This window comes from Megalopta genalis, chromosome 6 (assembly GCF_051020955.1).
Source record: "Megalopta genalis isolate 19385.01 chromosome 6, iyMegGena1_principal, whole genome shotgun sequence".
In the NCBI taxonomy this organism is placed as follows: Eukaryota; Metazoa; Arthropoda; class Insecta; order Hymenoptera; family Halictidae; genus Megalopta; species Megalopta genalis.
This window is the reverse complement of record NC_135018.1, coordinates 21456984-21479678: the sequence shown is the minus strand read 5'-3', so window position 1 is coordinate 21479678 and position 22695 is coordinate 21456984. Positions and strand designations below refer to the sequence as shown.

At 39.0% G+C, this 22695-nt stretch overlaps 2 protein-coding genes across 4 annotated transcripts in view; one reads left to right on the top strand and one right to left on the bottom strand.

Annotated features, from left to right (window-relative positions):
* Window positions 1-11690, top strand: part of LOC143259744 (protein GVQW3-like) — a 32249-nt gene extending 20559 nt beyond the window's left edge. The window contains exons 1-4 of one of the 3 annotated variants that reach the window (XR_013033757.1): window positions 7086-7270; window positions 7689-7871; window positions 7961-8193; window positions 9743-11690. Coding sequence is in view for 2 of the 3 variants with exons in the window: in XM_076523155.1 (XP_076379270.1) it covers window positions 8905-9576 (672 nt within the window). In the remaining variant the exon portion in view is untranslated. The other 2 variants (XM_076523154.1, XM_076523155.1) reach the window with 2 other exon arrangements.
* LOC143259746 (uncharacterized) overlaps window positions 1-19738 on the bottom strand; it is a 106651-nt gene extending 86913 nt beyond the window's left edge. The window contains exon 1 of the mRNA XM_076523157.1: window positions 17131-19738. The gene's annotated coding sequence lies outside the window, so the exon portion shown is untranslated. The remainder of the gene's footprint in view (window positions 1-17130) is intronic.
* Between the last annotated feature and the right edge of the window lie 2957 nt (window positions 19739-22695).

Genomic DNA, 22695 nt, shown 5'->3' with positions numbered 1-22695 from the left:
CTTTTGTAGACATTGTTAACTCTTTTATCAGATTTGTCGAATACATATACAATACACAGAAAATAATGTTTTAACCTATAATGTTAAATCCAGTTTCACTAAGATTTGCAGGATCCAAAGGGGTTAAAGGAGCAATCTTTGAAATTTTAACGTTCCGATTTCATCGATCAATTGATTTTGTGGATTTTTTGAAATAATAGTTCGGCCGTCGACATATTAATCAACAATCCAAACATTTTTCAATCGCTAGATTACGAATTTTGTGATATTTTTATAATCGAAAATTTGAGAAAATTTAAGGATATTGATGCGTTAGTTGCATCTGAATTAAACAATTAAAGAGAAATACAGTTCTATTTGATTCCCATGTCGCGCAACAGATGCAAACAATTTTCCTGCGAATTTACTGATCATATTTAATCGACTGAACCCTCCGATTGGTCACTCAAAAAAATTGTTAGACGGACAATCGAGTAAGGTCCCAGCTGTGTCGACAGATAATGCAGATCTACCCTCAATGCATTGACTACCATGTGAGTCACCGGGCACCAGCACTTATGGGAACGTCGTTTTTATCGGTTAGAATGTTCAGTGTTGCCTCGCGATACTGGAATCATTCGAATCACTTACCCCAAATAAACGTCAATATTAAACAATATTATTTAACAATATCATAAACAATGCCGCCAATTCTCTAACATTAGCCCGACAAAAGAAAGAGCTCATGCGTTAACACAATTCGATCAACCATTTACGAAACAATATTCTACCATAACGCAAAACATTCCGCGAGTTCTGTAAATTCATTTCCAGTGTGTTCCACGGTTGAAAACAAAAACTGAAATGTCATCCAACAGAAGATCTACAAATAGTGCAATAAAATATTTTTGTATGCTACATTTATATGCTTGCATCATGTGAATTTCTCAATTTATTTATTACTATTAGTTATTACTGCGAGCTCTTTGTTTGTGTGCGATTTCGAATCAGTAGTTAACGTCTACAAACACGATAAACCTTAATTATATCGAGACACATGAATAGTTCAAATAAGATAGTTTACATAAGAGAAAAAATAATATCATGACTAGCGACTTCCTTATTCTCGTCATAACTTAACAATGAAATCTGCATGGATTTTCGTTGAAGTAACAGTTAATTTCCAGCTGCTAAATACACTGGTAAAGTTCGTACACTTGGCAAATGCGGTGTACACAGCTGCTACATAAGTACAGAATGACATTACATTTGACCAATCTATGCTGACAGACTGTTACAAAAATTAATTAGATATCGCAAAGTATTCGAAGTAACATTTAAATTCAATTACAGCTGCAGAACACACTGGTAAAATTTAAAAACGAAAACCACAGCTGTTGAAACACACAGCTGTTACAAAAATGCGGAGACAAACCATTGAAAAGATTCACCCTTCGCCGGCATAACGGGTAGCTAAGTTCCAAACGAATTCCGGCGCGCAACTTTACGCGTAATTCTTACTTCTGTAAAGTAAGAATCTAAAGGCTAACATCTCGGAATTTATTCGAATTGCCTCAAAACCGCGAACAACGAAAAATTAGATCCTACCGTAAAGAATTCTATTAACACGTTGACAGTCGATTACCAACCCCCAAAAAACCTCACAAAATCGGAGGAAAGGAACCAAATTTTGTAAGGAAAAATGTATCACGATCATTGTTACTTCGATCCCTCCGCACTGTAGAAATTCTAATCGAGGATATCTCGATCAAAGTTAATTTCTATGTCGGGCAAAAAGAATCGAGTTACCAATATGTAGCCGACCTGGCAGTCAACGTGTTAATTCGAGCACAGCTCTAAATTTACAAATCACTAAAGCGCATTAAGAAACCCTACACTGCGAGAGAATTGTGCAGCGAAAATTTTACGAGGTGAAAGATGAGCGCACGAGGCGGACAAAAGTTGGTCGAGCATTCGTGGACGTTTAGCGCTCGACATTACGTATCCTCTTTTCCCCGGCATTCCTGTTCCCCTCTCCTAGTTTCGCTCACCTGTCGGCCGCGAGTTCTCACTTGTTTTTCTTTCCGCCCTCGTCTCGCTGCTGCACACGACTTTCGGCCGCTGACGACTGACCGGGACTGGCGAGGTGGCACGCCAGCAAATGTGCCCGCGGGGGTGGCAGCCGTTCGCCGCGGCTGCGCCCCTTTTTTCGTGTCGAGCACCCCCTCCAGCAGGGCCGAGGCTGTCCGCGAATCCCCTGTACGCGACAGCATGCCCCCCGCTCTCTGCCAACCGGGACCAACTTCCTCCTTTTTTTTCTGCCCCTGCCACGCCGCGACGGACGCTTGCGGTAATTTGTCGCGCGTTTCGCTGTTGCAAAATTGTTTGCAATCGCCGTTCAACCTCCCGCAAACCTCTTGCATCCTCGCTTACCTCCCGCGACCTCTTTAAGGATCGTCCACTCGAATCTCCCTCGAGGGGTTCCTGTCTGAGCGACGACTCTGTCAGGTTCGTGGTCCTCGGAGTTCCTCCTGAAGAATCGCGTCTTCCTAAAGGTTAGACTTCCCATAAGCGACAGTCGCAAATGGCTGGACGTATGCGTTCGTCGCTTGCGATTAGACGGAACGTTCGGACGCAGATGATATTTTCTGTTAGCGTCAAACGCGTGCGACCAGACGCATGCTTCGCATACGACTTGCGTACGATGCATTTATTATTCAGTTTATTATGAAATGAAATCAACATCTCGAAAAAGATCGACATTGACTTGCACTTTCACTGCTGTTAAATGAAGAAGATTATGAAGAAATTGTGATGAGAATTTTGAGACAAAAGGAGAAAGAAAATCTGTTAAAGACGTGCAGGCTGTCCCGTTTGAAGTAACACGCACAATTATCTCCTAAACTATAGTTTGCGAGATTTCCAGATGACTTCCGAGATTTCGAGATGACCTTCGTTTTGGTCCCCATGTGTTCAATTTCGTACCACCCTGTTCCAGATTGGATTTGAATTGGCTTGACACAATCAAGCTTCAAGCCAAGGATCCATCCGAACATAACTATATTCAAGCTAATCAAAGGCTTGAATAGGTTTGGTGATTTGAACACCCAATACTAGCCCCCGATCTCATTTGTCCTCTGCCACAGACCTACGCGCTTCTCGTAATTTGTTGCGAAATTGTTTGCAATTCGGATAATCGTCTAACATAGTCGTATCGGTTCATCCTGCGGAAATGTCGATGAGGATGTCATTATAAACCAGACTCAGAGCTGATAATAAGATCGCTACACAATTTCCCCTACAAGAATTTCACAATTATAAAATAAGAAAGAGAAACATACTATTTCAAATACTATTTTCAAATAATGTCATTTCGAACGTGCCTAGGTGTGATTTAGTCATTGTCACACTGTAATCCGTGTTTTCTAATTACAAAGTACCGTTTCCCATTACAAACTACCATTCTCGCCCCGCGTTCACGAAGTTCAACAAACGAAGTTCCCAAACAGATAACACTGTATAACACATTTAGTTAGTTAATTTGATTGACGAGTTCGACAATGCCCAAAATTGAGTTAACAATATACAGTAGAACTTTTACGAAATCCAGCCGAAAACACCGTTTCTCCATTGTCCCGCTCCGTATTTTCTCGCTCTCTAAACTGTCCGGAACATGATGCACGGTTCTTTTTCTACGTTCCACGTAGCGTTGATTTTCTATTGCTTTTACAAACTAGCCAGAGGTACTGGTTCTGCTCGTGGCGATGATCATCCGAATGTAATGAACGTGCCACTGTACTTTGGTTTTACAGTCCCTGTAGATCATTTTACAGAGATTGCAGGCATTGCGTAAAAAGATGATGTAATGTTGAAAACAAAGAGCGTGTCAAGTGTTTGAAATTTATGTAGGAAAGATCCATAGCACAGTTTCACAATGGATAGCTTTTAAACGTATCAATTCATTGTTTATTGTCGTCCTTTCACTTTCTTGTAATAAATACTGAAATCATTACGGTCCCTAGCTGTTGTGTTGGATCTTACGGTGGAATAAGGGTCTCAGGCACACAGGAGAATGCCGTGAATCGTGACAACGTTATGAGAGCAGTATAGCCTACTGCAATGGGTTCGTTGTCGTTTACCGTGACGGTATCACACAAATCCAAGATACAGTAATTCCTCCTTAATACGCGCTCGGATTGCGCACAAAAATGGACAATTAGGGAAGAGGAGATACGATTATAGTTATATTTTATAGTTACCGATTGCCAATAACTATAAAAACGAGAGGATCAGGGCAAAGCTCGAATAATCGTATCTTCTCTTTCTAAATTCAACGAAAGTAACGTTGTTCTCGTAGCTTATTCATAAAATCCAAGAAACACTTAAATGCGCAATGAACGAATAAACAGCGAAGTGATCGCGCCAGAATTCGTAAAACCTTTGCGTGAAGTTCTACCTCAAAGAAGTTGAAACAGATGTGGAAAGAGAAAAGAAAGTCGGTCATCTACACTACTGACACGTGCGAAGAAAAAAGAGCAGAGCGGAATATAAAGAAAACGCAGGAAGGTGTAAAACGGTGAACAGGAACGCGCATAATTAAAATCTGAAAGGAAGTAATTGCAAAAACTGGAATGGAGAATGTAATGATGAAGATAAGCATTATTATTGCCTCTAATGTACCAATTAACATAGCTGCAGCTAGTGAAATGAAAAATGGGTGCGGCACATAGAGCGTAACGATTGGTCACGCGACGAATGCACTAAATAACATGATTTATACATTTGTCACAGTTGTCTAATTGAATAATCAAATGAAAATAGTATAATTTTTTTTTAAGAATTTGATTTATATTTACTTCCCTATTGTACGAGTGAAATTGTTCTACTTCTTTCCTGTTATAATTTAAGTATAATAAAGTATAACGATTACGGACAAATAAAAATGAGAACGTTACAGGAAGAAAGTGTTTAACCGCGCGCGCGTTTAATCGCTTAATAATTAAATTATTGAAATCTTCTTCTAATATATTGTTAATATAACTTGAAGCCAGAAAGTGTAACTTAACAACGAATTTATAATTTTTAAAGAAATAATTTACACTGAGACGTATGAAGTAAGATTTAAAAATTGCAAATCACAATCTTCTTGATTATAAAGGAGAAACAACAGAACAAAGTACGACGTTGCGACTAACAATGGAACGAAATTTAAAATATTGATAGAGCAGTAATTTACTTAAAAGTTGCAGTAGAATTAACTCATCATTTGTCATAAATCAATATATCGTGCAACTTGCATATCCTTCAACTAGATCTTTTAAAAAAGAAACTGCTTTATTGGCTAACATGATTCCAGTCATTCTTCTAATTTACACAAATTGTCTACCTCTATCATAAGGAACAGGAGTCACTTCGGAGTTTCTTTCTGTCTTCAATTACTTTAAAAGACCAAAAGTTTTGTATTCAATTCTTCAATTCTTGTACATTTCGTGCTGTTCAAAATAACAGCTATTCATTTTTGTCATAAATGCATGAAGTCCGAAGTCTAGTTACGACATAGACTAAACTAAATAAAATATTGCATTATCAAAGAAAAAAGTTGGCGCTACGAGCGCCAAATTCTCATCCATTAGGATCCCAAAGAATTTATCAGAGTTCATCTCAAAGCACACACATCATTAATCCCGATTGTTTCCTCGATAAATGTAAATGTAATGTAAAACGTGTTCCGCGCTGGAATGTTCCATTCAGAATGGAAACGTTCAACGATTGTGGTTGATAAATGATGGGAACATTACCGGAAGAAGATTCTTCTCGAAACTATTCGCGGCATGCCGCGTGCGAAATGGATTGCGCATGCTACAAATGTAATCCGCAAGAAATTTTCACGAGACACAATGAAAAGATACAGGTAATACGGGTCGGGAAAACTGGAACGTCCACGTTCCACCCACACCTCTATCGCCGATCGATAATAACACATCGCTCGGACTACACCACTGGCATAATCAATACTAGCTGATATATCTGTAATAGGAGCGGAAGACAGGCGGCCGCGCCGGGAAATGGTAAAAGGGGAGACGTGTACCGATGATAGATCGTTGACGGACAGGCACGACACACAGGTTATCGCAAAACAATTGTTCGCCGAGAAAATTGTGTGCACCTCGGGACGACACTAATCGTTTTCGCGCACGGGAAATCGAACGCGCGCACAGGAAATCGAAAACGTGCCCGGGGAAATATCAATTTTTTTCATTGTTTCCAACCGATCGAAAGTAATTGAAATTGAAACGTGAATTGAAACGAAATTGGTATCGAACAATTCACGTGACGCATGTTCACTTCAAATTCAATCGATCCATTCAACAAGCACGTTTGAATTACTATGTGCGTGGAAAGCGATCGCGGAACATTTTTTTATTTCGAAGCAAGAATAAAATAATTGCGATTTCAGACAATATGTTTAATAACTGAGTAAACCCTTAACGAATGTTTGACAACTGCTCACTAAAATATATTGTTTATAAAGGAAATATCATATTAATTTTTACATAGAAATTAAATGTAACATGTGATGCACACGTTGAGGGTGACGAGGAGGGAGGCACGTACACGAATTAATAACTTCTAGATCCACTTATGGTAGAAGCAATAGGCAATAATATTTACAGTAGAGTCTGTCGGATTCCGCATCCGCTGTTAAGAGTTAATAATTGGAATGGTAGGTGACTCTCCATCAAATGATTGAAGTCGCAAGCATCGATCTACTAGGAACAATGAAATTTACAAAGCTTGAGATTGCTGTTTAGGGTTTTACCATCGACTGATGATAAAAATGAGGGATTACCGACTACGGATAGATTAGTACTTAACAATTGTTATGCTCCCCGAAGTTTTATAAATTCGTTTCTGTGACATACAGAGAAGTCTTTCGAAAAAGTGATCTACCAAAGTGTTTTTTTAATGTTCATACGTTCTAAATTTGCATGTGCGGTATCGATTTTTACGTGACAGAACATTACCGACGTGTCTATCCACTCTCGAAGGGGTAAACAATCCTTAAAACACATGGTGGGGACTTAGGAGAAGACTGCTCGTTCGATTCGAATGTTTCTCCACCAATCAGTCTTCGTAGAACAGTCAAATTGTACAGTGCTCGGTGTCTCTGGGGCGATTTAGAATTGAACTAAATCTGTTCCAGATATTTGATTAATAATATGTACGTCTGTCGAATGATCATCTTGTGTATCGGCGGAAAAATTGTTAAGACGTTAAACTAAAAAAATTGGTAAATGATTCTCGGAATTTTAGACCACTAGCGACGATGACAGATCATACAGTATCAATAAATTCGAAAAATTGAGACATCAACTGTTAATGTATCGTAACGTATATTTGAGAAATGAAAAGGCCATTTTTGGTAAATGATTTGACATATTTAATAATTGATCGTTATTACGACGAATCAACTGTTTTGTCAAAATGTATATTGAATTACGGACTTAATTGCAGCTAAATGAAAAAGAAATTTTGTTTATATGGTATACATTAAACATTTATATAGTTATTAAACAAAAAACCAGATTATTAATTACGTTACATTCACAGTGCGCGTTTCATGAGAGAGTAAATAATGATTGCAATAACGCCTTCAATCGTCAATTAAATCTACAACTAACCGATCGCTAATTTGGTTTTCTTCAAAGCACACATCGAGAACCAGCGATGCATATCGTGCGAATGCGTGCACTTCGACGGAATATACTATTATTACGTTGCATGTATACGGAATAATAGTAACTTGCATAGAGGTACAATGTACACTTACGCATCCACGGGATGCATACATTATGCATGCTCTGATGTTGAGTGGATACGAAAGGAAAATGGTAAGATAAAGGCTACCGTGTTATATAACACTCACATTGTTCTGCTGTATTAACATCTTGATATTTATGTTATTCTGTCAAATTAACAGCGTGAAGATCAAATGCCGAGACCAAGCTTGTTAGAAGTAAGGACGACGAATGTACGAGTAAGACATCAACGCATTGTTTAGAAAATACATATTGCAAAATACTTGCTACGAGGAAAGCATAAATATTGGAGGGATCATTGCAACTGTCTTCAGTATGAAGAATTTTCTTTTATATCTTGAAACTGCTGTATCAGTTTAATGATTGCAGTGATAAACGATCAATTTTTTCCATGGTTAGATATAATATATCTTCTGTTTTATCAATATCTTTTACTATTAATCTCATACGTTTCGTGTAACATTGTCATTGTAGAAATAAGATATTTACAGTATATTCTCCCTAATTGACGCTCAGATTCTGCACAAAAATGGACAATTTGGACGATTATTCGAGCCTTGCGGTTTGTTTTTATAGTTGTTAACAATCGGTAAAAAACTATAAAATCGGTCAAGGCTACAAAGCAAGACTCGAATAATCGTATCTCCTTTTCCCAAATTATCCATTTTTGTTTCCAAGCTGAGCGCCAATTAGAGAGAATTTACTGTCGTACTACTTTATCGTCTCATTGTAAAAAATACATGCTGGCATTATTTAATACAGTCATTATTAATGTATTCAGCTACTGTTAATTCTTTGAATATATTCTGAATTTGAGAATGAATTTGTTGAATATGTGAAAAAAAAACCTTGTCAAGATAATGGTATTGTCATTTTGATCAAGAAACGTATATATTGTACAATCTACATACTACTGTGATCAAAAAGTAAGGTGAAATTGTCATTTAAAACTCCCGGACATTAGGAAGGCAGGCAATTGTTTTTTTCCTAGGTTGGTAGGACTGTCTATAACAATTTCCAAGCGTCTGTTTGTTAAAAGGTTTAATTATCTCCGAGTTACACGTGTTTTAGTAAACGACCAAAAGTGAATTTTTCGATTTTTACAATGGGTGATTTTGTTGAGCAAAGAACTTGCATCAAATTTTGTTTGCGGAACGAATATTCTTGTGCAGACACGTTGAAAATGTTGCGGAAGGCCTTTGGTGATCAAACTATGGCACAAAAAAACGTTTATAAGTGGTACAACGAGTTCAAAGCGGGCCGAGAACGCGTTGAAGACGAACCGCGCTCTGGACGACCATCAACGTCTACCGACGAGGGCCACGTCCAAAAAATCGAAGATTTGGTGCTTGAAAATCGTCGATTGACAATAAGAGACCTCGCTGATAGTGTTGGAATATCATTTGGTTCAGCCCAAACCATTTTGAAGGATGTTTTGTGTCTCAAACGCGTCAAGTCTCGATTGGTGCCATGTCATACTGCATTGGTTCTTCGCGACTTTTTTGCCAAAAACTCGACTCATATCGTTCCGCAACCACCGTATTCGCCTGATTTGGCTCCATGCGACTTCTGGTTATTCAGCAAACTCAAAAAGCCAATGCGGGAACGCCGTTTTGACACGATTGAGGAGATAAAAACCGAATCGAAGAAGGTCTTGAAGGCTATACCGGAAAAAGACTATTCCGACTGTTTCGAGGACTGGAAAAAGCGTCGGAAACAGTGCGTTTTATCGGACGGGGATTACTTTGAAGGGGATGAAATTGATTTGGAAGAATAAATAAAGAATTTACATTTTATAAACAAATTCACCTTACTTTTTGATCACAGTAGTATATGCTCTTACGTATTACATTATACTAAAATCATTTACAGAAATTCTGCGTTCATCCCAAACACCTTATCAGCGATAAACATTGTATTTTCATGGGCACTTATTTTGGCAGAGGCTGTACACTGCGAAATGGATAGAAGGAGATTTCGGGATCCTCAAAGATCCAACAAACAATCGCATTCTTGTGTGCAACAAAAACACCACCTTCCCAACGGGTCTTATAGGAAGTAAGAACCTGCTGGCGCACCAGCTTTGATTTAATCCTGTCACAGAGTCCTTTTCTGCCAAGGAATGGCCTTTATCTACATCTTCAGTTCGCACGGTGCTAACGGTACTGAATTTCCCTTGGATCGCCCGTGTTAGCGAATGATGCAAATTCGCCTGCGATGCCCTTGGAATTTGATGATGCTTCCAGTTTCACTGTCAAGCTCCTGTGAATTCAATGCATATTAGCTGCATGCGAAATACAACTCATAACACTGTATGTATTGGGCCTCCCACAGCATAAGTTTCTGCCACGAATATATTTATATTTTCCACGATGACTTTTGTAAGCGCAGAGCGATAAATGACTGAAGTAAAAGAGTTAAAATGATCGAATACAGTCGAGAAAGAGGAAAAGATAGTTTTACATAGATAAAAATCAAGAGTAAGACGCGTACTTATTTTCGACGTTTTCTTCTACAAAGGGAATGCAACAATAGTTGTTGTAAACAATATCTATGCTAATTACGAAAAAGGTGTTTTATCGTCCTGTATGATCAGAAAATGGTTTGACCGATTATCGTAACGGAAAGCTTGGTCTTAAAGATCAACCATGTTCTGGACATCCAAGTGAATTAAACTAGGGAGGGTACAATTTATTTTGCCCAAAGATTTTCAGTGTAGTTACAACAATTATATCTTTTTCGCAAAATTTTTCCTGCAGATTTTGTGAACACAAAAAATTATCAATATTTGAATTTTGTACGAAATGAAGAATTGATTATTCGCTTGCGAGATCTGACGCAAAAAGGCACGTGCAGTTACATAAAAGGAAACGACGTGTGGACAATCACTGCTTTTCTTTTTCTGTCATCCATGTTGATCAACCGTGTGCCATATCGGATCAGCCACAAGGACCTTGCGAAACGTTTTACTCAGAACCACAGTGTTCGGTTAGCGTACTTGAAATTTCTGTACATATAAGACGCGATTGAAAGTGTGCAAACACGATCAGTCCGATCCTTTGTGAACTTATCTCAGATATTTGGGTTAAGATATCAGCTCAGAAATAACCGGTCATTGGTTCTTTGTCGTAATTAATTGAGTATCTTCTGTGATCGTTAGTGGATTGTATAAAATTATAGTGTAATCAGTAGACTGCTGATCTTTATGCAAAATAAAAATTACCAGTCCAAATTGCAACACATAGGAGCCAACAGAAGGTTCTTTTCTTTCTTTAATAACTTTAATAAGTTCAAACCTGTTGCATCGATATTATTGATTTCTTTTAAACTATGCCTACTCATTCTTGCCATAAATGCATAAAATCCGTCTAAACTTAACAATCAATCTAAACTTAGGATTTCACGAGTAATTACTTTCTTTTGATGTGGGTACAAAAATGATTGGAAAGGAAACTGACGAAACTTTCTGAATACAGTGAAGTGTACTAGAAAGGATTAATTGCTTTCAATATGTTATACTATCCGTTGATTTCAACAGGTATCAATGTGAACATAGACTTTTCTTGGATATAAAGATAGAAAACAGGGACTTGGACTATCTAATCGTATCCTCTACTTGCTTACCTTTATTTATAGATATATACGAAAGGTAAATGAAATTCAATAAATTATTCTTACGTGATTTTATTTATAACTCATCCCAGCATCAGGTAGTAATTTTATATGAGAATTAAACTTCCTAGGCGTTTCTATACTGACATTGATCACCGATTGATTTTAGAGTTGTTCTTACTGTATACATTTTTATTAGAACGAATCAGAAAATATTTGACAAATTATTTATGTAAACATTTACAGAAATAAATAATAGCTAAATGATTCGAAGTTAAACCATTTGCTTCTTAGTGTACTCCTCCACAATCACACATATTAAAATAACATCGAACATAATAAGATAATCTATTGTTTAAATAATCTTAAATAATTGCTCAAATATTTCGAACTGATGCAACACAACGTTCATACATATTTAATCAAACATCAGAAACTTTATCCCATTTTAGAAAGGTAGGTATAATTGAATGGTTGTTTCTAAAAGGGTCCGCCACGCCAATTTCGATGACATTTAAATAAGTCATACAGCTTGATATTTTTAACAATTTCCTCCGTAAAATTAGACATTTCACGTGTTGCATTCTGATATTAAACGTTGAAGGAATAATCGATACCTGTTATTTCGAGTAAAAGAGTGACTACTTTCCAGCTGATTGTTAACGCAGATGTGTTCGAGCGAGAGCGCAACAGTGCCAGTTGCCACTGAGACACAACAGATGTATGCGAAAGTCTGCGTTTTATGATCGTGGCTGAGGCGCTAACGGTCGAAACGTTTCATCGTTTAAAATTAAGCGACCACCATTCCACAAATGCAGTGAATCTTTAAAATACAATGACCACCGAACTTTCTCGTAGTTTCAATTCGTTACAACAGAAGCAGTGAAATGAGCAGAAAGTATTCCAATTCATGCGAGTCAACTAAAAACCAATTTTGAGCACAATTATCTTAAAAATTATCTCATAAAATTCGATCTAGACGAATGGATACTCGATATTTAGAGTAAGCCAAAAGTAAGCAATGACAATTGATATACAATTTTCTTCATAACGATTGCTTATATCTTTTTATCTGTTCATTTCATTCCGCATTGGTCTTCAAATATTGAAATATTATCAAATTTACGAATACATTTCAGTTTTCACTGACATTGCAATTTGAACGGCAAACTGTACTTATCTTTTTACAAATGACGCTCGTCATAACATTGCCAGTTCTTCACGATGAGTGTACTCAAGTCAAAAACAGCTACATGATCGATTAACAAAAGAATTTATACTTTTTTCCGCGCATTTACTAAATCTCTCAGAAACTGTAGCTTAAAGAAGAAATAAAGATACCGATCCGAGAAGTTTATCTTTTGGCAATCATAGTGCGATCTGCAGTCCTGCGTGATTGAAAAAAAAAGTAAAAGAAACGGGGGAATCTAAACCAGAAAATCGCGGAGCGTTTTCTCGCTTGCGGAGCAAGCTTAATTGCGCGGATCCCGTTCTAACGAAGTTGCGGGAAGAAGTTAATAAACCTCGAGTTGAGCAATCAACGCCGATCCATCAGTTATACTCCGCTGCGCAAAACCTTTCGTGGCGTGGAAGAAGCGGCCTGTCGTTACCGCAGGCAACCGGTCAACGAGAAATCTTTATCTGGCCTGGCCCACGATCGTAGATCTCGAGTGTCCCTTCAGCAACGTTAGTCCGTCACCTGTCGTGATCGCACGATCGATCGAATCGAACCAAGGCAAACGCAAAAACGGCACCGAGGATCCTTCGACCGACGCGCCGCGGTCCGTGGAGACCGATTATCAGGCCGGTTGATCGAACGATTCAGCCGAGCATCCATGAAACGATCCTTCCTTCGCGGAACGCTTTCGCTCTTTCACGGCATCGATCCCGAGGATACGGTTTCCTGGTCGATTTGCTCGCGCCGGTGCGATGGTTTGTAAATCGTTCCCAAAGATACTCTCCTTTTCTTCTCGGTAGCCACACTATCGAGCAGGGTGCACCCGAAAGCGGTTGAAAATATTTTCTAATTGAAATCACATGTTTATACTCAAATTATAAAATTCATTTTTTTTAATAACATTTATATGGTATTTTTTAATAACGTTCAGGTATTGAAAGTATGGATTCTATGTTTTTTCGATTTATGACTGTACTTAGTACAACTTGTATTCGGTTGATAAGAGTGCATCGATCACAATGACGCTCACTTCTGTTAACACATTAAAGGCGGGGGATCTTGACGAAAGTATGCTAGGTAAAACGCGGCGACCGCCCCGCCTCGTTTTTCGTCCTAGAGCGGGCGATATTTTGTGTAATTATAAAAAAATTTAGACTTAAAAAAGTTTATTTAAACTCTTAAAACTAAAAGAAATATTAAAAAAGAACTAAACACTAATTACAAAAAATGTTTTAAAGTACATATTTATGAGAAGCCGAGTTAAATCGTAGTACTACGACTCCCGTCTTTAATGTGTTAACATATTTTACTGGAACAATCAATTTGCGTTTCTTTAAAGATACCATGAAAATTCAACATGCCATAACATTGTAATATTATTAACCCATTACAGCGCTGTATCCCGCCAGATTCGACATTGATTTTTGCACTGACAGCTACTTGTTTTGCCGATTTACACTCTATTCATGAATCACCTTACAATTACATGGTATGTAATAACGTTCGTAGTATTTCTCAGCTGCTGTAAATAGATTGTAAATCTACGTACGAGATCAAAATTAAATTATACGGTGTTCTAACAAATTCTGAAATCGATGCGAGGACTGAAAAAAGGTAAGGATTACTAGCAAACACCAAATTTTCTCTTACGTTCACATTTCTACAAAGTGGCCCAAAAAATGTCTCGCAATCCGGAAATGGGGGATTCCTGAGGCCATTTCAAGTAACTTTTTCCTTAGCGAAAATGCAAACCGCGACTTTGTTTACAAGTTATTAACGAAAAACACTAACCAATGAGAGGCGAGCTCAGCTGGCGCTAGGCGACCGAGCTAATCAGCAGAACTAGGCTTCGATCGTTCATTGGCTCGGCCGCCTCGCGCCAGCTGAGCTCGCCTCTCATTGGTCACTGTTTTTCGTTAATAACTCGTAAACAAAGCCGCAGATTACATTTTCGCTAAGGAAAAAGCTATTTCAAATGACCTCAGGAATCCCCCATTTTCGGATTGCGAGACATTTTCGGGACATCCTGTATAACGTAAGCAGCATGTTATTCGTTAATTTCTTTATTTTGCCATACTTTTCGCATCTTGAAAGGTAAAACTGTTTTCCTTTCCGATCGCTATTATCCCGATCAATGATCACCGACTAAAGAAGCCAGTTTGTTCCGATTGGTCGTGCCACACTTCGAACATCAAGAGGGTCTCCGTGGGGAGAAACGGGGGAAAAATGGTAACAACGTGCTGTCGCGAAGAGAAGCGTAACATTATCTGCATTTGCGAAAAGAAGAAATAGGTTGTCGTTGACTAACTGCGGGAATCTGTAGACCCGCTTCGTTAGAAGATTAACTTGGCAATTAAACGAGCCCCAAAACAGCTGAACGCACGCGATCTTCACTCTTCGCGACTCGATCGCGTCAGGATTAACAGGAATGACGAGAAAGTAACCGTGATTAGAAGGATCGTTGTCTGGATCGCACCGAACTGAAATAGTGAATCTCCACGGAACGAGTGTTATTAGGAACCTTCGTTACAACTTAATTAATAAGACATGATTGATGTGTCTAGCAGAAGAGTGGATGTTGCATAGGGTCCAGCAAAATAAGCACGAGGTAACGGTCCTTGCATCACTTCTCGTATTTTTCTGTATGTTAAACAATGTTATTTGCCTACGATACAATTCTGTACAATTTCAGACCCCTAAAATCTCTAACCCCTTCGCTTAAGGGTAATATGGGGTTGGAAAACATTATTACTTAACGCATTTAGATGAAACGCCAGCGAAAACGAAGCTGGATATTTTCCAGAACAATGAGTCAGTTATTAATAGTTGAAAAAGATTGGTTTACTTTTCAGGGGTGGTTTTCAGAAACAACCCTTCGAGTGGACCATTACAAAGAAGTAGGAGTAATGTTGTGTCGCGTATTTTATTTTTCCGTGATACAATTCTGTGACAAATCAGTTTGGCACAATCATATCTGTTTCACACGTTTCCTTTTTTAAAATTTCCTTTGTCTTACGCCCTCCGCGTGTACACTATCTCGATTTGTAAATGTCTGAATGTATCTAGCCATGTGATTTTCAAAATTGAAATAGTTAAATTAAAAGTAAAAAAAAAGGGTGGAAACTGAAATTTTTATTACATTCATAGAAACATTCCATTGAGAATAACGAAGCTTGGCTTCGTCTCCTCGGAAATACTGCGACCACAAAATATTTATACACGTCATTAAGCTGTTTTCAAAAATCAATTTTCTTCTTCGATGTTTTCCCTATACTCAGCATTTATGAGAATCGTAAATGTCTTCTGCACTCGGTTTATGACGAGAGCGCTCTTCTCGCAGCAAATCTTAAGCGACGTCTTAATCGACGCATCGAAGGCGCCATTTCGCTTTTACAACTATAAGTAAGAGAATAACGAGGAAGGCCATAACACCACGTTTTGCACATACGATTATTATTACTAATACGATCATGGCATTATCGTCTTTCCATGTTGTTTAAATTCATTCCTACAAAACTCAGCTCAATAATCCATATTGTTGAATCCGTTCAATGAACCAGGAACCATAACTGTTATAATCAATACGAGAAAAGTTGTAGCATGACAGTTATTATTTTGATTCAAATGTTTGTATTTATACGTGATCAAAATTTTGTTTCGATTGTCCATTATTGATGAAGGAAATTTATTTGGGTCAGTCATAAGATATCGTTGAGAAAAACTCTATTCCGGTTGCTTAATACTAGATTGCGAATTTTATGCATTTATAGCAAAAATGTGTAGATGCAATTTAAATTAATGAGAAGATTAAAGGAAACTGTGAACTTGTAGGAAAGGGTCATCCTCTCAGATTTTAAGGGACTCTTTTTAGTCGTTTTACTTGAACCTACTGGTAACTGGAAAAATAAAAAAGTCTGTTGGTCGTTCGGAGATTTCTAAAACACAAGTAAATGTATAAAGTAACAACAACTAATAGTATTCCTATTTTCTTTTTATACAATGGGCATTCTTTTCGTCTCAACAAGAGAAACTTTTCTATAACTCTAATTTTGAGTCTATTCTATAAGTCCAATTATGAATGACTGAAACTAAATTTTCTACGCAGATAAAAAAAAGAACTGTGTGTTAAGAATATCTAGAATAGATTCTCTTCATCGAAAATTCTTACAACTGACTGAAATAAAATTTTCATTTCATTGCGATTGCTATTTGTTACTGAAAATTGAAATAGTTTAGCACTGAACCTACCCTACCGGTCAAAATGACCGGTTCGACATATTTTATTTAAAAATTGCTGAAATTATAAAGATGTTTTCATAGGAAATGAATGAACAGCATTCGTAATTCAATACATTACAATAAGAATGACGATCATGATATAACGATTAATAATCTTCAACTTGAATAATAAACATGTTTTCTTTATCGATCACTTTCAGAAAAATTGTTCACAAATAACTATTATTTGTACATTATTTGTGTCCATACAATTAACTCCGAAATAAACCAGCATCAAATCGAATTTATCTAGCGAGTACTCACCACTCGCGTTCCCTAGTTCCTCCGGTCAGTCACCTCCGTTCTATTCTTCCTATATTCCCTTCCCACTTCCACGAACGGTCCACTTCTCCTTAACGCGAAGGCACAGGAACACCGGGCACACACACACGCACACACACGCGCGCGCGCGCGCGTATTCTCACTTTCCTCGAGTTGGAAATTCAGTCGAATCGAACATTCCACTAGCACGTGGTCCACGGCGGACTGTAACGTGACGAGCCCGCGCGAAGATCGCTCGATAAACACGCGATTAAATCGAGCAGACAGCGTTCGTTATCGGGTCCCGTAACTTTCTCGCCGCGCGGATAATTCTGACCGTTCGTGTCCGTACGCTTGCTCCGTCTTCGAAGCCCGACACGTTAAATCGTGCAGAAATCCAGGTTGGACGTGCACCGACCTGAAGCCGCAGAACCCGCGTCCCTGACCCGCTCAACCGGCGGCAGCGGCGGCCTCGATGAATCACTCGGCCAGCAGATCTTCAGGAAGACAATCGACGAAAGTTCTCAGCCGGCTGGACGCGCTCGAGAGAACTTCAGCCCCGATTCAATTCACTCCTCTTCGCTCCTCTCGTTCCAGGGAAAATTACGTGTTGGGAATCGAGCGATCCGTGCGGTAGCGATTATGTCAGGATAACCGCTTGAGCCTTGAGAGGGCACTTTCTTCTTCAACAGTATCGGCCAGCTAGCCGCGTTTTAGAACCGCCACATTTCAGGCTTCGCTGTTTATTCTTCAGCATTGCAGAACGGTTTACACCGGAAACGACGATTACAGAGGTCGGCTGCAAAGATATTACTAGTGTCGGGCCGAACTTTCGTCAGAGATGTGACTCCAGTAACACAGTGTACAACAGTATTTACGATTTATTTCATTCGTCGATCAGACCTCAAATAAGCACCACTAATTGGCGACGAATCAAAATCCAACACAAGAAAGTTTCTCTCTTCGAACACCTCGGGAGAATCCATGAATTCCTTGAATCGAGTTAGCACAATTTTCAACGACCTAGATCATTCGAAGACCTAGAGATTCTCGCTCTGATTTATACAACACGTTCCAGCTACATCTTTCCGAGCTGTTCTTATCTAGGTTCCTTCTGCAGGCGCGTCTAACAATTCGCTCGATCGAAATTTCTACAGTCACACTTTATATCTCGGAACTCCCACTGTTCAAGATTTACCGATACACCGACGCGAGTCATTCGCTAACTTTCTCAGGGACCTCATCTCTCCAGGTTACTCGTGATCGATTTAAGGCAACCGGCGTTCGCTATACTTCCCAGCAACAAGTAGCTCTGATTTGCTTCGCGACAGGTCGATCCTAATCGGAAGCATTCGAGGAGCACCGATAGGATCTTCGGTAACCGCCTCAAGACAGTTCCGCGGATCGAGGAGTTCTACCGAGCTGCAGAACCTGTTGATCCTTTCGATGACTCTCGGCCGGTTGACAGGCCGCGAAGCCGATCGAGAGCCGGCAATTTGTCGGGAACGTCGCCGTGGCAGATTTCATCAAACGATATTACGTATTCCCCCGATCTGGCCGGCGCGGCGGTGGTAATTTATTTGCGGCTTAATGAGAACCACCGCGGAACGTTGCGGATAAGATCTGCGCGAGCCAATATTCCAGTCGCAAACCGGGATTAGTCAATCACAGTTTGAATTACAGTTTCGTGGCCGGTTGTCTAGGAACGGACTGTCGTCGTCGTCGTCGGCCAAATTTGGTCACACGGCTCCGCGATTTCCAATTTCGAACTTGCCGCCGATGATTGCGGCCCAGAAGCTTCCGTAGAATTGCTGCCGCTGATTGGGATCAGTCTGATTATTAGGTCGCTTGTAATTCTGATAACCATAGTTCCATTTCCTCGTCTGATCTATTTCTCCTTGATTGGCTCTAGGGGACTGTTGAGACAGTGAGATTAGGCCAATGTTGCGTGCTTCGAAGACTTTTAACGATCTCGATTCCCTGCCAATGATATCGATGGTATTAATATTCCTGTAATTGCCGCGACGATAAGTTCCACTTCTCCTTTAGACAGCTCCCTCCTCGATTGGCTTTAGAGGCCCCCGAGACAATTGGGACGGTCCAGCTAATCGGTGCTTATATGCGATTCGATAATTTCCGATAATTTTCGACAATTTCGAATCCCTGTTAGTAATTACGCGACGAACAAATCGTCTGAATCGATAAAGATGTGCCATCCGATGTTCGTCTCGGCATCACTGCAATACCATACTGTGACATAATGAACATCGATTTGCAGTTTGACGTTTAAATCGATGGAACTGGCCCCCAAAGTTCGATTGTTCACAGAATCGTTTCGCGCGAGATCCAGAAGGTCAATAGATCCCACGCGAGATCAAAACATGTTTCGGTCGTGTTTAGACGGTCGATCGAGCAAGCAGGCGCGCGCGTGCCCGCGCGTTTTCGAGCGTGCCCCGAACAGGCCCGATCGATCGCATGAATCGACCCCGTTCAGTTCAGGGTTGGCGCGTGGAACCAAAAGCGATCGTCGCGCTGCCGGGATGGCCAACGAGCACGATCGAGCGGACGATCGCGATACCGGACGGATCGGAAGCTCGGCGAAGTGTAAACCGAGCGCACGGCACAGGTAAGAGAGGTTTTCGAGCAACTACGAGCCGGTCAGAAGGCGGCGTGTCTTTCTCCCCTGCATCGTGCATCAGCACGCGGAGAGAGGGAAACGGTGAAACGATGGTAGGAGGTGGAGTGTAGTGCAAAAACGTGGCGGAAGGGGAGACGTAGGTGATAGATTCGTAATCCTCGCGAATCGGTATCGGTATTCTGTCTCGTGACGCGTTGCCGCCCGACACGGCACGCGGTGGTAAATATGTATTCCTTATCCCAAAAAGATAGCCGAGATAAAATTTTCGAAATATATAGCAGGTAGAAGGTGGTACGTTGCATGTATATAGTCAATATAGAAAGCATTCGCACACTTTAAGTTGGTGTACGAATGCATTTTGCTAAAATGCTTTTGATCATAATTTTTGATAAGTTGTCGATGGTGGAACTATTATAATTTCGTAAAAAATAGCGTCATAATAAATCTGGAGTTATTTAAACTCCGGAAAACTGAGGACATAGGTTTACTCGAAAATGTTACAAATGCAATGACCTCCCAAAATTTGGCGCATGGACTTTTGCAGCCGTTTTATGAAACAGAAACGAAGAACAAGTTCGATTGTGTAGAGCCCTCGTGAATCTTGTTGTATTGTAAAGTAGGCAGTACACCTTTCATTCGTAGCTCGATAGAGTAACTAAACAAAAATCAAGGGGTCGTCGTAGCGGGTGATACGTTGCATGTATATAGTCAATATAGAAAGCATTCGCACACTTTAAGTTGGTGTACGAATGCTTTTTGCTAAAATGCTTTTGATCACAATTTTTGATAAGTTGTCGATGGTAGAACTATTATAATTTCGTAAAAAATAGCGTCATAATAAATCTGGAGTTATTTAAACTCCGGAAAACTGAGGACATAGGTTTACTCGAAAATGTTACAAATGCAATGACCTCTCAAAATTTGGCGCATGAACTTTTGCAGCCGTTTTATGAAACAGAAACGAAGAACAAGTTCGATTGTGTAGAGCCCTCGTGAATCTTGTATTGTAAAGTAGGCAGTACACCTTTCATTCGAAGCTCGATAGAGTAACTAAACAAAAATCAAGGGGTCGTCGTAGAGGGGAGACGACAATCTTGACATCTATGTTCGGATCAGTCGTTAAAAAATTGGTCCAGTGTGTTTAGAGGCCTTTCGATCTGTAACATTTTCCATGAAGAACATGTCTCCAGTTTCCCACCTGTTGTTAGATCATGCAGAAACGTGTTACAGGGAAACGAACGACGCGTAACGCAAGCAGAAGCTTCAAGCTTCAAAATCAGTCCAGGTTTGTAGTTGTATGATACACTTTTGCGAAATTATAACAGTTCAAATATCGAAAATTCTGACAGTAACCGCGCATACAATTGGCTCACGAAAGTGTTCGAACACCGTTTAAAATGGAACAACTTTTTAACATTGGACGGTATGACTTGAATGGAGATCTTAAAGGAGTGAAAAAAAGAATAAAAAATACTCACGTTTTTTAGTTTCTTTATCCGAGCTTACAACGAAAATTTAACCAATACGCTTTGTAGATCTCGGTGATTTGTGTGTAAATTGCAAAGTTCATCAAAATCAGTTGAGACACCTGGTCAAGCTGCAGGCATAGAAATATGTAAAAATCTTCAAATTTCTTACAGTTATTCTTAAAGTATTGTCAAATATATGCTATTACTGGAAGTCTTAAATTCACAAGTTATTAACTTTAGGAAAGCTTGTAATTATATCAAGTGTAGATAAATCTTCTATATAAATAATTATAAGAATAATCTTCTAAAGTTTAAGTCTTTCTGTAGGTACTCACATGAGCACGAACTGTTGTTTACAATTACCATCCTATCGGCGGGCAAGTTGTAACGCCTAGGTTTTCGTTGCGCCCTGTATCACGGCAACGTGATGAACAGATATCAGAACCGGGGGCGCAGATAAAATATGCCGGATCGAATTGATCGAATACCATACATATGATTTTAAAAATATTAGGAATATTATTGGTTTACTCCAATAAACGGCCGAAGGTCGATGCATTGTTCACAACACATGCGCGAAAGAGTATCAATATTTATACTTCGCGCTGGAAAGCTCTACTCTTATCAATAAAATAATCAAATCATCGACTTCTGTGTGCTTCTTTTGGCTATGTATCCGGCGAAATATTTCACTGCGAATTCATCGTCGATATCTAATTGGACATCTTTTTCTGGTTATCACTGTTCTCCACCCTTATTTCGTCTAATGGAACATTATCTCACGCGGAAGTAGTGCATTTGGATAATAGCATATACTTCTGTAATAAATATATATATATATATATATATATATATATATATATATATCGGAATCGGATTCGCAGTTACTGTTACAAGAATGATGATGCAATTTCAATAGAATAGTTTTTCTGATAGCCAGACGTACTGCTTCTACAGAAGAATTTCAATTCTGAACGCGATATCTGATCGCGAAGTCGTCAAAAACATTATACCCTACCTCTCTAAATTGTCCCAAACAAACAATAAACAAGGTAGAGTTTTTAATTCAGAAAGTGTTATATATTAATATTATGTATATATAATATGTTATATATATTATGTATATATTATTAATGTTATATATTAATTAGACATGCTATCTAATTGATGCAATAAAATAATTTCGACAAGAGGATATAAAATAATAAAGTGCACACATGTTGGGACAGATCATTGAGCGTTGCAAAAAAGCTGGCAGTATTCAACACGGTACTGGTCTGTATAAAAGTTGCCCACCGTGTAATAAGCAAAACAGGAGAAACTCTTTTGCTGAATACTTGCAATGTGAACTTACGTTTCATTTTACCGAATGAATTAAGCTTAATATGTTTAACCGTTAAATTCGAACTCATATTTTAATCAATTATTTTTTATGCTTTTAAACAAATGTAAATAATCAAA